General features: G+C 42.5%; 1 protein-coding gene across 5 annotated transcripts in view; it reads right to left on the bottom strand.

Annotated features, from left to right (window-relative positions):
• The window catches only part of Sytl2 (synaptotagmin like 2), a 117,413-nt gene that overhangs the window by 51,787 nt on the left and 53,323 nt on the right, over window positions 1-12,303 (bottom strand). For all 5 annotated transcript variants that reach the window (XM_036186523.1, XM_036186530.1, XM_036186560.1 and 2 more), the window contains 2 exons: window positions 9,020-9,171; window positions 6,406-6,538 (listed from right to left, as the gene is read on the bottom strand). In XM_036186523.1, coding sequence (XP_036042416.1) covers window positions 6,406-6,538; window positions 9,020-9,171 — 285 coding nt within the window. The remainder of the gene's footprint in view (window positions 1-6,405; window positions 6,539-9,019; window positions 9,172-12,303) is intronic.

The raw sequence follows: 12,303 nt of genomic DNA, 5'->3' as shown, positions 1-12,303 counted from the left end.
TTTTAAATGTATACCTAGCTGTACTGGAACTCTCTATGTAGACCAGGCGGGCCGTGCATTCACAGAAATACACCTGCCTCTGCCTCCCGAGTGCTAGGTTTAAAGGTGTGCACCACCATGCCCGGCCACATGATAAGATTTTCAACTGAAAGAAAGCCAAGTTCCACAGCCTGTGCTCTGTAACTTCTTCCCACACTCCTCAAACATGGCCTGTGATACCAGAAGTCTCACTCCATAGAAAATTGGCATATTAAGACAATTAAAACACTGGATGTCCACACTAGTTCTGGAACCAGAAAGAAATTCTGCAAATAATTATTCTGATTTTTTAACAATTATTTTGATCTCCTTTGGGGCTGTTAAGTTCCTGGGAGGCTGTTGCTGTGTCTCTTCCTCATAATCCAGCTCTGAGCTCAGCATGTGGTGGTACTCGATGATGCTTCCACAAACAAACAGGAAAAAATGACCCAGAGACAAATAACGGGAAGAAATTAGAAAATATACTTCAAGTCAGCAGTATTTCTGTGAGCACACACACTTCTTGAAACACTACAACAGTCCTTGCTACAGACTTGCTGAGTACATGTTTTCCCATCCAAGCAGGAGTCACTTTGATGCGCCTATAGAGCTTTTACTGCCCTAACTGCCTGGAGCAAATCTAAAGATCTGGTAAGATTAGATATTCTCTCGAGAGCTCAACATAAATGATTTTGTGGGCCAGACATCTTAGAAATGAAATTTTCTTATTACTGGATTTCCTGTCAATCCTTCGGGGAGGGGGCATATTCTCAAATGCATTGTCTCACTGATTGGCTCATCCCTGTTTTCCTCAAGTGCATCTTACACTGGTCCTCTTTCTTCGGGTTCTAATAAATAGCTAATTCTTCCATTAGAAGGAGAGAGATATAAACAATGGTCTTCCAGAAAAGAACCATTAGTGTAAAAAGACAATAGTATTCCAGAGAGGAAGATGAATTTGGGATTTATTGGTTCTTGTTCCACGGAAGGTGGTAGAGTAAGTAATAGTGAAACACTGGTGTTGAAGCTGGCACTTTCACTATGCTGATACACCAAAGGGCATCTAATTCTACCCAAATCAGAGGAAAATGGGATGCTGGCAAATTAACCGCTTCATTTCCCTACCATTTCAGAAGAAAATATGCCAGCATCAGGGAATGAAATAGCATGGTAAAGAATTTAGCTGAGTCCCCTCAACTCATTTTGGAAAGGTTCTCCAGAGGGATTTTAGCTATTGGACAGTACACATCTTGAGAGCAGCAAACCTCCCTCCTGACTCTGTGCCTTCCAGTTTTCCATCTTCAATGCTCCAATATCAGGGTCATGCAGATTGGGGAAGGCATTCCAAGTCTCCCCCAACTTTCTCTGGAATGCTTGGGAACCCATACATCCAAGCAATGCATACTTATTGGACATTTCTGTGCTCTTACCAGCACCAGTGTCTGCTCAGCTGACCTACTGTGGCCTTGTGTTTGAGCCTCTCTCCATTCCACTTCTCAAGTAAGAGATTCTTGAAAGTGATGGAATTGGAGGCTGTTGATTCTACTGTTATCCACAGTTTTAGTTTCTCTCTTTCTTTCTTTCCTTCTTTCTTTCCTTCCTTCCTTCCTTCCTTCCTTCCTTCCTTCCTTTCTTCCTTTCTTCCTTCCTTCCTTCCTTCCTCCTCCTCCTCCTCCTCCTCCTCCTCCTCCTCCTCCTTCTTCTTCTTCTTCTTCTTCTTCTTCTTCTTCTTCTTCTTTTCTCTCTCTCTCTCTCTCTCTCTCTCTCTCTCTTTCTTTCTTTTCTTTCTTTCACTTACTCCCTGGAGTCTAAACCACATCATTCATTCATTAATTTATTTACTGATTTGTTTTTATCCATCTCTTCCCTATCATTTATTTAACAATTCATGTTCTCACCAACTATTTCTTTTATTAACCCATTCACTTATTTCCCCACCCTTATACATCCTAACTTTTTTACTTATGGCTCAGGTTTGTCAAAGTGCTATAATGAAGATATTATATTGACTTCTATTGATAACTTTTAATTTTTAGGACCCTTTCTTTTTTATTAATTTTTTTCATTTATTTTATATACCAATCACAGTTTCCCCTCCCTTCTCTCCTCCCATTCCCCCCATACACCTCCCATCTACCTCTCCCCCACTCCCCTGGGAGTAAACAAAGCATGGCAGGACCAAGCTCCACCCCCTGCATCAAGGCTGGGCGAGGCAACCCAACATGGGGAACAGGTTCCCAAAAGTCAACTCAAGTACCAGGGACAGGCCCTGACCCCACTGCTAGGAGCCCCACAAACAGACCAAGGTACACAACCGTCACACACATGCAGACTCCCTAGCTGTCGGTCTAGAGACTGTGTGCTCCGATGAGCTCAGGTCAGCTGTCTCTGTGGATTCCCCTCTCATGACCTTAACCCCCTGTTTAGGCCCCTTTCTTAAACAATATCAAGGCACTGAAGTAACCAGTATTCCCAAAGGCCCTCCTATGAATTTGACTTGTTTGGTTGAAGACTCTGAGCTTTATGAGGATGCTTACAACACAATAACTCATAACTTTTAGAAGCCATCAGTCCTAATAAGTTTTCTAATAAAGCTTTCACAGTAGAAGGGCAAGGGACCCCTCAGATATGCTACACAGCAGCTGAAGACCACCTGGTCTACCTGCCAGCATGGCACAAACACGTTTGGGTCCCCATTTCAGGAAGGTGATTGTTAAGAAAAGGAAAGGAGATGGAAGCTTCCAAGTACACAGGCTAAGTACTTGTGGATCAGTTAAGTATTCTTTATTTTCTAATTCATGTTATGTCCTTCCAAGAGAACAGATGACACTGCTAGGCATCTCAGGTGTGTGTGACAGAGAAGAGGACAAGGGACAAATGGGAGAAAGAACTGGAAGCTTCCAATGTGCCTGAGTGAAGACTGGTGTTCTAGATATTTCTGCTAGCCTCTCTGCAACTGAAGAGATAAAACAATATGTGCTATCAGAGGGCAAGTCTCCAAAGGTATCAAAGGAACAGACACACACAGAAAAATTAACAAGTCCATACTTTTTAGGTTTATTCAATCCAAAGAAGTGTCTGTAGCAGAGACATCAAAGGCCCTGGTCAGTAGATGCCTGTTAGACTCTCGATGGTACCCAGGGCCCCATACTTGTTTCATGGAACACATTATTATCTCAGATAACAAAGTATGGTTCCCATGCCACACAGGACATGTTACACTTCACTTGCTGGTAGCACTTTGACACACAGAGGGAAGAGCTTCTCTAGTCTTTGGTCTGTATGCCCCACTTTGACTAAGCCATGTCCTATGGCTTTTTGTGCACATGCTCAATGATGATTTTAGGAGGGGCTATGATATGCTACTAATGTGGGGTTCATGGGCCAATAGCAATCCATAAACTATTTATCACTGATTCATGGTGATGTAAGTACAAGGACTGAGAGTATGTGTTAAGGATCATTTATAGCAATTGTCAAAATGCTCAGTAGACAGTGATCTATGTGGTTTTTCCCTTTTGTATTTTATTTCTGTGTTTTACAGAAAGCATCAGCCTGAGACATTTAGAAATCAAAGATTAAAAACAAAAATGAGGGGCTGGAGAGATGGCTCAGAGGTTATGAGCACTGCTTGCTCTTCCAAAGGTCCTGAGTTCAATTCCCAGCAACCACATGGTGCCTCACAACCATCTGTAATGAAATAGGTGCCCTCTTCTAGCCTGTGGGGATATGTGCAGACAGAACACTGTATACATAATAAATACGTAAATAAAATAAAATAAAATAAAATAAAATAAAATAAAATAAAATAAAATAAACAAAAAACCAAAAAACAAAAATGAAACAGGTCCACAGTTTATGAAGTTCAGTAAACGACATCCAGCTAAGTTAGTGACCAGGGCTATAGCTGCTGGTGACCAGATTTCCATCTGCTACCCTCAGGGAACAGAGTTCTCTGTTTACAAACCTTTCTCAACTTCCCAGTGCTACAGCTGTAAGCATAGGTGAGTTCATAGAGAACGCAGGTGGCTGCCCACATCTGACTGCTTGCTGATCACTCACAGCATTTTAATTTATAGGTGAGCCTCCCACAGTCTCCTGGCTGCAGCACAATAAAAGATCTTGCCACCACGCCCACTTAAGAAACCACACTATCCAGCCTCACATCCTCCCTCCCCCAATTTTTCACTCCTGGCAGAGAAAATATTGACAAGCGTTGAGTCATTCTAACACAAACCACTTCGTCTAGAAGTACAGGCCCCAAAACACACTCAACACACCCAGTTCACAAAGGTTAAGAAAGCATAAGTGAGAAGCATTGCGGGAGATTGATACCAAGGAAAATGGTGGCCTCTTACAGGGAAAGGAGGAAGTCAAAAGTTGCTCCTGGTCCCACTGATTGATTGCCACCTGTGCCACGTCTCACAGACCTGGCCTTTGCTGAGCAAAGCATGCTTGATATGCCTGGCAGCTGTGTACTGGCCTTTCTCAACCACACTTAATCCATGTAATATAATAGTGTAATTGTAATGTCACCTGGAAGTTGACCATGTCTGTTCTTCCTGAGAAATGCTAACCAGGTCCCGTACTTAATTTCAGCTAACCTCACAACATCCTAGGAAGGCAACCCTGTTCCAGTTTACAAATAAGACCCAAAAGACCTTTCTGAGGCCACACAGAAGATGATGCATGCTCAAATCACAGACATTATATTAGCCTGGAAGTAAGGAAGACTGAGGAATGCTCACCAGCCTGGGAGGCATGAGGAAATTGCGTTGGGTACCCTCACTTCTCAAGTCCTTTGAGATTGAATGAGAGCTTGGAGGGAGGATGGGAAGTCTGGGCTTGATCCAACTGTGGAATGACCTGTTTGCCTCTGAGGCCCCAAGGTGTCGTCTTGCCTCTTCTACAGTCATGTTTGTTCCCCCACGCTCCCAACCCCTATCATGCCCAGATTCTAAGATCTGCTCCAAGCTTCTTGGTCATATCTCTAAATGGCTAGGACTTTTCTGCCAGGGTTTCTAAGATTTTAGGCCTCATCTTCATTTTCTTTTTCTATGAAAGTACGGACTTTATCTATCGGGGCAGAGCAGGCAGTGGGGGTGGGGGTGGGACACCAAGAGGAATGAGTGTCCTGAGTTTCTTGAAATGCTACATTCAAGAGTCCACATCTCTACTTACTAGTACACAGTGCACGCTATGGGTTATGTCAAGGATTCTAGATTTATTCTCTATTTGGCTTCCTATGAACTCCTTTAGCAGATTATCAGTCTCACTCTATAGCTGTGGAAGTAAAGGCTAAAGAAAGAAAGTCGGCATTACTGTAAGGTCACACTATCAACCAGCAGCTACTAACCAGGTGCCTCGACCTCTGCCCAACACGACACACCAATGTAGATGAAATAGAACATTACAAATGGTCCTGAAGGAAAACTGACATCCATCACTCATGGCAGGTAGGTAATTAGCAGACACCTTATTAGAGCCAGTATTCCATTACCTGTGTGGCATAACTTTACTCATAACTGACGCTGAAATGCTTATTGGCAGCTGTATTATACACACGCCATTCCTTGCCTGTAACTTTTGGAAATATCTCTGTTTCCACATTGCCTTGGTCTTGGATCTAGACTCAATGCGTCCTGCCATCAAAGACATTGACTTTGTGCCAGTATGAGGTTCTGAAGTGAGCTGTCTCCACTGAGACACACTAGGTAAAATGCAACCGTTCTTCCCACCAAAGGCAGTAACTGTACCCTCAAGAGAAGGGTGCTAATGAGAGTATCTTTAAATATGTAAAAGCAACTGATTATGCCTCAAAAGCTTATGGAACAACATAGTCCCCCAATTGGTTACTTCTTGGAAAGAACATCCAAATGTCCAATAAAAAGCATCAACAACTCAAAAACTAGAAAGCGAAGATTCTCTGCATTTTAAAGAGCTATTTGCTCCCTCCTATGTGCCTACTGTCCTGCATACATTAGAATCAGTTCTGATCAGTTTTTATCATTCCTGTCTGTCCTACCTGGCTCCTGTTCTTTAGCTTCTTCCATCACACTAGACAGAACAGTGTGATCACAATTCATCTGTCCCCTGGAATGAGACCTCTTTAGCCTACTCTAGGAAAATCCTAAATAAGAGTGAAAACCTACCATTCCAGACACTGGAAGAAACAAACACTTGACATTTTGACTCCATGGTTGAGATCTGTTGGAAATTCTGAAAGTTAGGGAAGAGTCTTGTCCAGGCTTTATTCCCACTGGAGCCCAGAATTCCCCCAAACATTACCCATCCCCACACCTATGACTCCAGTCCTTCATTTGTACTCCAAGCCCACATTTGCCTACATAGCCCAGCAAGCTGTGAAACCCACAAGTTCTGTCTTACCTTGGGCCTGCTGGAGCTGTGTCGTCTTCTGGTTCTTCCACAACAGCTAGCTCTGGGGGAAGGAAAGCATCTTTGTTGACATTATTCACCCAGCTTTCTTTTGCCCTCATTGCTGTGTCCTTACTCTGCTCAGCTGAAACAGGAAATGATAGACAGAAAGATTATCTCTCACTTCTACAGTCCATAGCCTTCTCATTGGCTCCTACTAGTGAGGGCTCCGATCAGAACCTTGGGCCTTATAAGTACCAAGATGAACACTGGGTCTAAGGACTAAAATTATAGCTGTTAGAGAAGCCAGTAGATTTGCATGATTCAGGTCCCTGCCTCCCAAACACTCTCCTGAAAGGATAGGTGTGCCTTTAAAGATATAGGTAACCTTGGAGACCACTGAAGCAAGGTTCTAACTGCCTCTAGATTAACAGAACCTGAGTTAGAGTCAGGATTGGATATCCTTAGCCAAGAGCTTCTCAGAGTGGCAGTAGTCACTGAGCTCCTTACTAAGCATTTACTAATGCCTACAATGGGCCAAACAAAATGTTCGACTCTGGGGTCTAAAGGAAAAGAATGATCCTAACTGAGGAAATCGCCCTCCAGTGCCTCTCCTAGTCCATGGGTCTCCCCACAAATCCAAATTCTAAATTCACTACAACACACTGCTCAGGTGTCATTGCCCCATAAAACCTCTGTGCTGTGTCTTCAGGAGTCTCTCTTGCCTCTCAATACTCAGCATTTGTCTTACCAGAATCTTGGTAACAATTAGCATCAACTGAGTGGTGACTAATGAGCAAGAATTGTGCTGAGTTCTTTGTGGACATTATCCTATGTGGTGAGGTATTTTCTAAATTTATAAACTTGGAAATTAAAAATTAAAAAAGTTCAAGAAAATTGCCTAAGGGAGGTCACATTATAATGGCCAAGAATAAAATCAGTGTTAAGATGAGGCAATATTGGGGCTTAAATATATTCCAAGGTGGAATCTATCCCCTGCTGGTCTTGGCACACATCAGTCTAGCGTCTTTGATTGCAAATGAAGTCCACCATTACCACCAGTACCACCCAAGATTTCCTAAGGCCTGGGTATGCTTGAAAACAAAGAGAGCTTCAAGCAATGCAGTGTACATGCTTAGAAGTCCATCTTTATCTGCAAGAAGTGTGACACAGTCAAAGGACTTGAAATCTCAGATGTGCCATTTAGCAATATTGGGCAAGTTAACCCAAGTTGCCCAATAAAGTTTATAGGCAAAGAACACTTACCTTACAAAATTGCTGTTACAGTTTAAAAAAAATAGATAATTAACATTGCTGTAATTTAAATGCTTTAAAGATAGAAGTTTTCTTTGTCCACAAGCTGTAGCAGGTAGCAGTTCCAGCTTTGACCTTGAAGCACTACCCCTAGTGAGGCAGCAGGTAACTGCTACACCTGCCTATGACCTGCCCCTGGGGCATGGCCTTTGGGGGCTTTTAAGATCTGGCATGCATATGTACTGGCCTCTCTTGGCTCCTCATGATCCTGGATGCTGGATTGCAGACCAAGTCAGAGTTCTCCAGAGAACCATGTTCTCCAGAGAACCTCTCCTGGATCTTATAACTGACCCCTTTACTGGTTGTAAGTCACCCCAAAATAAACCTCTTTTAACTACAAGGTAAACTATGTGGAATTGCCTCATTAATTGCTACTTTAACAAGCTAGACCTAGAGGTTTACAATAACTAATCTTGAGTTAAGTAGAAATGAGTTAGGTAGATAGAAATTTGAAAGCATGCAGGCAAAAATGAAGTAGTGAAATAAAAAGAATTCTAGGGGCTGGGGAGATTGCTCAGTGATTAAGAGCACTGGCTACTCTTCTAGAGGACCAGGGTTCAAATCCCAGCACCCACATGACAGCTGCACAACTGTCTGTAACTTCAGTTCTAGGGGTTCTGACACCTTCACACCAATGCACATAAAATAAACTTAAATAAATTTTAAAAAGAAAGAAAGAATGGAGTAATTACTTTGTAAAAAGAAAGAATTATAAATAAACTCTTATAGTCTATTAAGTAAAGTGCTGGGCTGATTAAAGAAATACCACATGTCAAGATCATTGAAAATGAAATCTGATTTCTGTCTAAATCTTTTATGCTATTCAGAAGGCTCTGACTTTCCAGAGCTAAAAGTCAAAGGAACTGGGGTGAGGAATGATTCAGTTGATAAAATGTTTGCCATGCAAACATCAGGACCTGAGTCTGATACCCAGCACCTATGCTAAAAGAGCTACTTGAGGATGATCTCTGGCCCCCACACACATGCATATATTTGCATGTGTATCTGTACATACCCATGTGCATATATACACACATCAAAAAAGGTCAAAGAAAGACATGCACATTCCGCATAAGACCCAAGCACTAAGACCATTACATTTAAACATGGTGCCTGAAGAGTGGTCTTCTTCTATAGCCAGTGACTTAGCCCTGTCCTCAGCCATCCAAATCCAAGGCAAGAGGATTTTGAGTGAGAAGGACATACACTATGCAAAGCATACCCCCAAATGATTTCCTTCAGCAGATTTCAGTGAAGGGTCTCACGCCCTTCCCCACCCTCCTTCCTAAACAAATGTTGGCTGTGACCTCACCTGCCACTGGGGGCCTCTTCTTTCTCATGGATGCTCTGATGATGTCAGCACCATGGATTTTGTCCCTGTGCCTTTTGGCCTTAGCTTCATAAAACCATTGGCCACTCATATTCTTTAGTTGTTGGTCATCCTTAATTTTTTCAGGCAAATGTCTACAAAAGAAAAATAACTTTACTTTGCTGAGAACCCACAGTAAATAAATAAGTTCATTCTGACACTGTATGAAGAAATTTGTAAATATGAGGCAAAATGAAGCTCTTAATCATTTATGTGCCACAATCCTCCCAGATGGCTAACAAATGTTCTGCTTTTACTAAAACAAACAAACAAAAACAAAAAAAACTAATCAGAGATGCTAAGCATGATTTTAAAGGGTTTTATTTATTTTTATTTTATGTGTATGAATGTTCTGCATGTAAGTAAATGCATAATGGGCATGCATTACCCTCAGAAGCCAGAAGAGGGTGTCAGATCCCCGCCCCCAGAACTAGCGTTATAGATAGTTGTGAATTGTAAGTGCTGGGATTTGAACCCAGATCCTCTACATAAGCAGCAAGTGCTCTTGACCACTGTGTCTGAAACTTCTCAAGAGCAGACTTACTTCTTAGTTGTAGTCTTTTATGTCTACCATTCAAAGGGCACACCGGAGAGGATTGATGGAGAGAGCATCTCTGGCCATTTCCTCGTCTTTAAAGTGGGGTTAAATATCCCATCTCATGGGGTTTCTCTGCATTAAATTAAAACACTTAAACCACGCTCTGCACCTGCCAAGGGCCTATTAGGCATTTACTGGACAACTAGTGTGTGATAAGCAGTTCCTTGGCTCTTCCCTTTTCGTGAAACGAGTCTATTGGAGATTTTCCTGGAAGTCTGTGAAGGAAGGGGGCATGATGCTTTGTGTGCTGAGGGCGGCTAAAATGAGGAGGTACAGGCAAGTTCCATCAGGGCCAAGGTTGCTTTCAAGGGTTCCATAATCATTCATGCTCAAGGAATAACTAAAACCTAAAGAGCAAACCAACCGATGCTCCTAAAGCATCCCTAATTTATACTGGTTGGGAAAAAAATGGTGTTCTAATCAATAAGTCTTTCAACCTCCACATCCTTCTAGTCAATAAAATGAGAATCCCAAATCTATCTTTTCTTACTCATAGAGATGCACTCAGAGTAAAATCCAACAAAAAGCCTTTGGGAAACTTTGAACTCTTGAAAGATAATGTGTTGCACAAATCCAAGTGGGTTTATGATTTTTACTCAAGCTTAGATGCTCCTTGTCTATGTGGCAAGTCTGTATTAGCAAGAGAATGTGAATGGGCCATCGTAGTGGCCAGGCAGGGGATGAGGACTGCACACAGGCATATCTGGAAATGGAGAAGGAGCTGGACGGTTAGTTACCCAGGCTCGGCTCCTCTTTCCTAAGTATGCTTGAGGAAACGGCTTCTTTGCCTGTCACATATAAACTCTCTACTAGAACCTCTCCCCCTCTCCCAAACACCTGGGAAGAAGTGATTCTGCTCCCAATGTGCTCCTCATAGTTCTTAGTCATATAGCCTGTGTTCAAATCCTGGCAGGGACAGCACCATTAGTTCACAACCCTGAGTCAGCAAAGGCCTGTGGTTCTTACTAAATGCTTCTAATAGTTGCTCACTGCCTAAGGTTTTTGACAAAGCAGACAGTCCCGGCTGGGCAACTGGCTGTAGTTCTTGTTTTTTCTTCTTCTTCCAACAGGAGCACAATTCTGCCCAATTCTAGAAGAAAAAAAAAATCCACCTCTCCTTGGTCAGATGGGGCTCCCGGAAGGAGGGTCTTTGTTTCATATACATTTGCCTTGTGCCTTAAAAAGCAACGTGCTTGAAGAGTAGAGGAATGCTATCTATATGAGGAACTGTTCACCTGGCTTCAGACTGACTTTTTGGGTTTGTTTCCCAGCAGACACTCCAAAACCCCACTTGCCAGCACACTCAAGTTCTTATTGCCCTCAAAACTGCTCTTTTGTGAACTGTAGGTATTACAGGTAGAAAAGTACAGCTGGGCTCTGGAGACTCTCCCAAATAGGACCAAAGCCTAGTTTGAATTCTACCTAAACAGGACAATGGACAGGTTAGTGTTCCTTCTTTGTGAAGATGGGGGAAATAAGACCTACCCTTGAAGACTGCCGAGATAATTCATTGAAGTGTCTTGCCTGGAAGCACTTAGCATTGCCCATCTTTTTATAAAGAGGCCACTGACCTTTCTCAGCATAGTCTCCCCTCCTGCTGCTGCAGGCCTAGCCTGAGCATCACAAAGACATGCTTCCTTTTTCCGTGTTCCCACAATGCCTTCCTTCAGCATTCACACAGTATCCCAAGACTCTGTTTGCACATCTGTTTCACCCAGTCAACTGTGGACTCTACAAACACCTTGAATACAAGGATTACATCCTTATCACCATTTATAGTCTTCCCATGAAGCACAGAGACTGGTACAGGGTTGACACCCAGTAACTGTTTGTTGAGTGAGTAAGTCATTGAGCAGTTAAGTGCTCAACAGCCACCCCAGTCTGAGTAAAAGAAATAACGAAGATCCCATCACTGCCAAGTTTCAGGGGACCAGACCCCACCATAGTGGCAGGGGTTTCTGATGAGGTAGGACTGCTCATCTCTCATCAGAACAGGAAAAAACAGATCATGAAATATGGTTACCTGTCAGCATACCACAAACCCCGACAGCAGAGCAACTCCCAGTTTCTCTTCATGAGATTGTTTTTGTTAACTGGAAAGTACTTTGCAATAGATCCTTTGGAGGTCTTTGCAGCTCTTGGCCTCTCTCATCTAAATAACTGCCTGCAAGGCCCCGGTGAATGCACAAATAGCACAGGCTATGTGAGTTATGCCTATGGAGACATATAGCCCCAGAAGAGACTGGTAAGCATCATGGTAAGGACAAGGTTTCCAGTTCTTTTATTTGAAAGTGGAAAAAGAATGAGGATTTTTCAAATTTAATGAGAGCCATTTTGGTATTTCCTAATATGATTATTTCTGCTGGGCTTAATAACCTCTGGGGTTTTTTTTTTTTTTTTTCTATCTTGGTCACTTGTTATATTCTGCAGATGACTCCATATGTGTGACATCAAATACCAAGTTTGTAAAGATGTCAATCATTTGAATAACCCCCCTGTGGTGATGCTAAAACCTTCTCTTCCAATTGCTCTGTTATCTTTCCTTTCTTCTGATTTACTGTTGAATGAGCCATATTAGCATTGGATTTTCTAATTGCTGCACTGTCTAGCTGAGGTGGGAAAGGATAAA

This window comes from Onychomys torridus, chromosome 1, assembly GCF_903995425.1.
Source record: "Onychomys torridus chromosome 1, mOncTor1.1, whole genome shotgun sequence".
In the NCBI taxonomy this organism is placed as follows: Eukaryota; Metazoa; Chordata; class Mammalia; order Rodentia; family Cricetidae; genus Onychomys; species Onychomys torridus.
The sequence above is the reverse complement of the archived record's forward strand: the minus strand, read 5'-3'. Positions and strand labels throughout refer to the sequence as shown.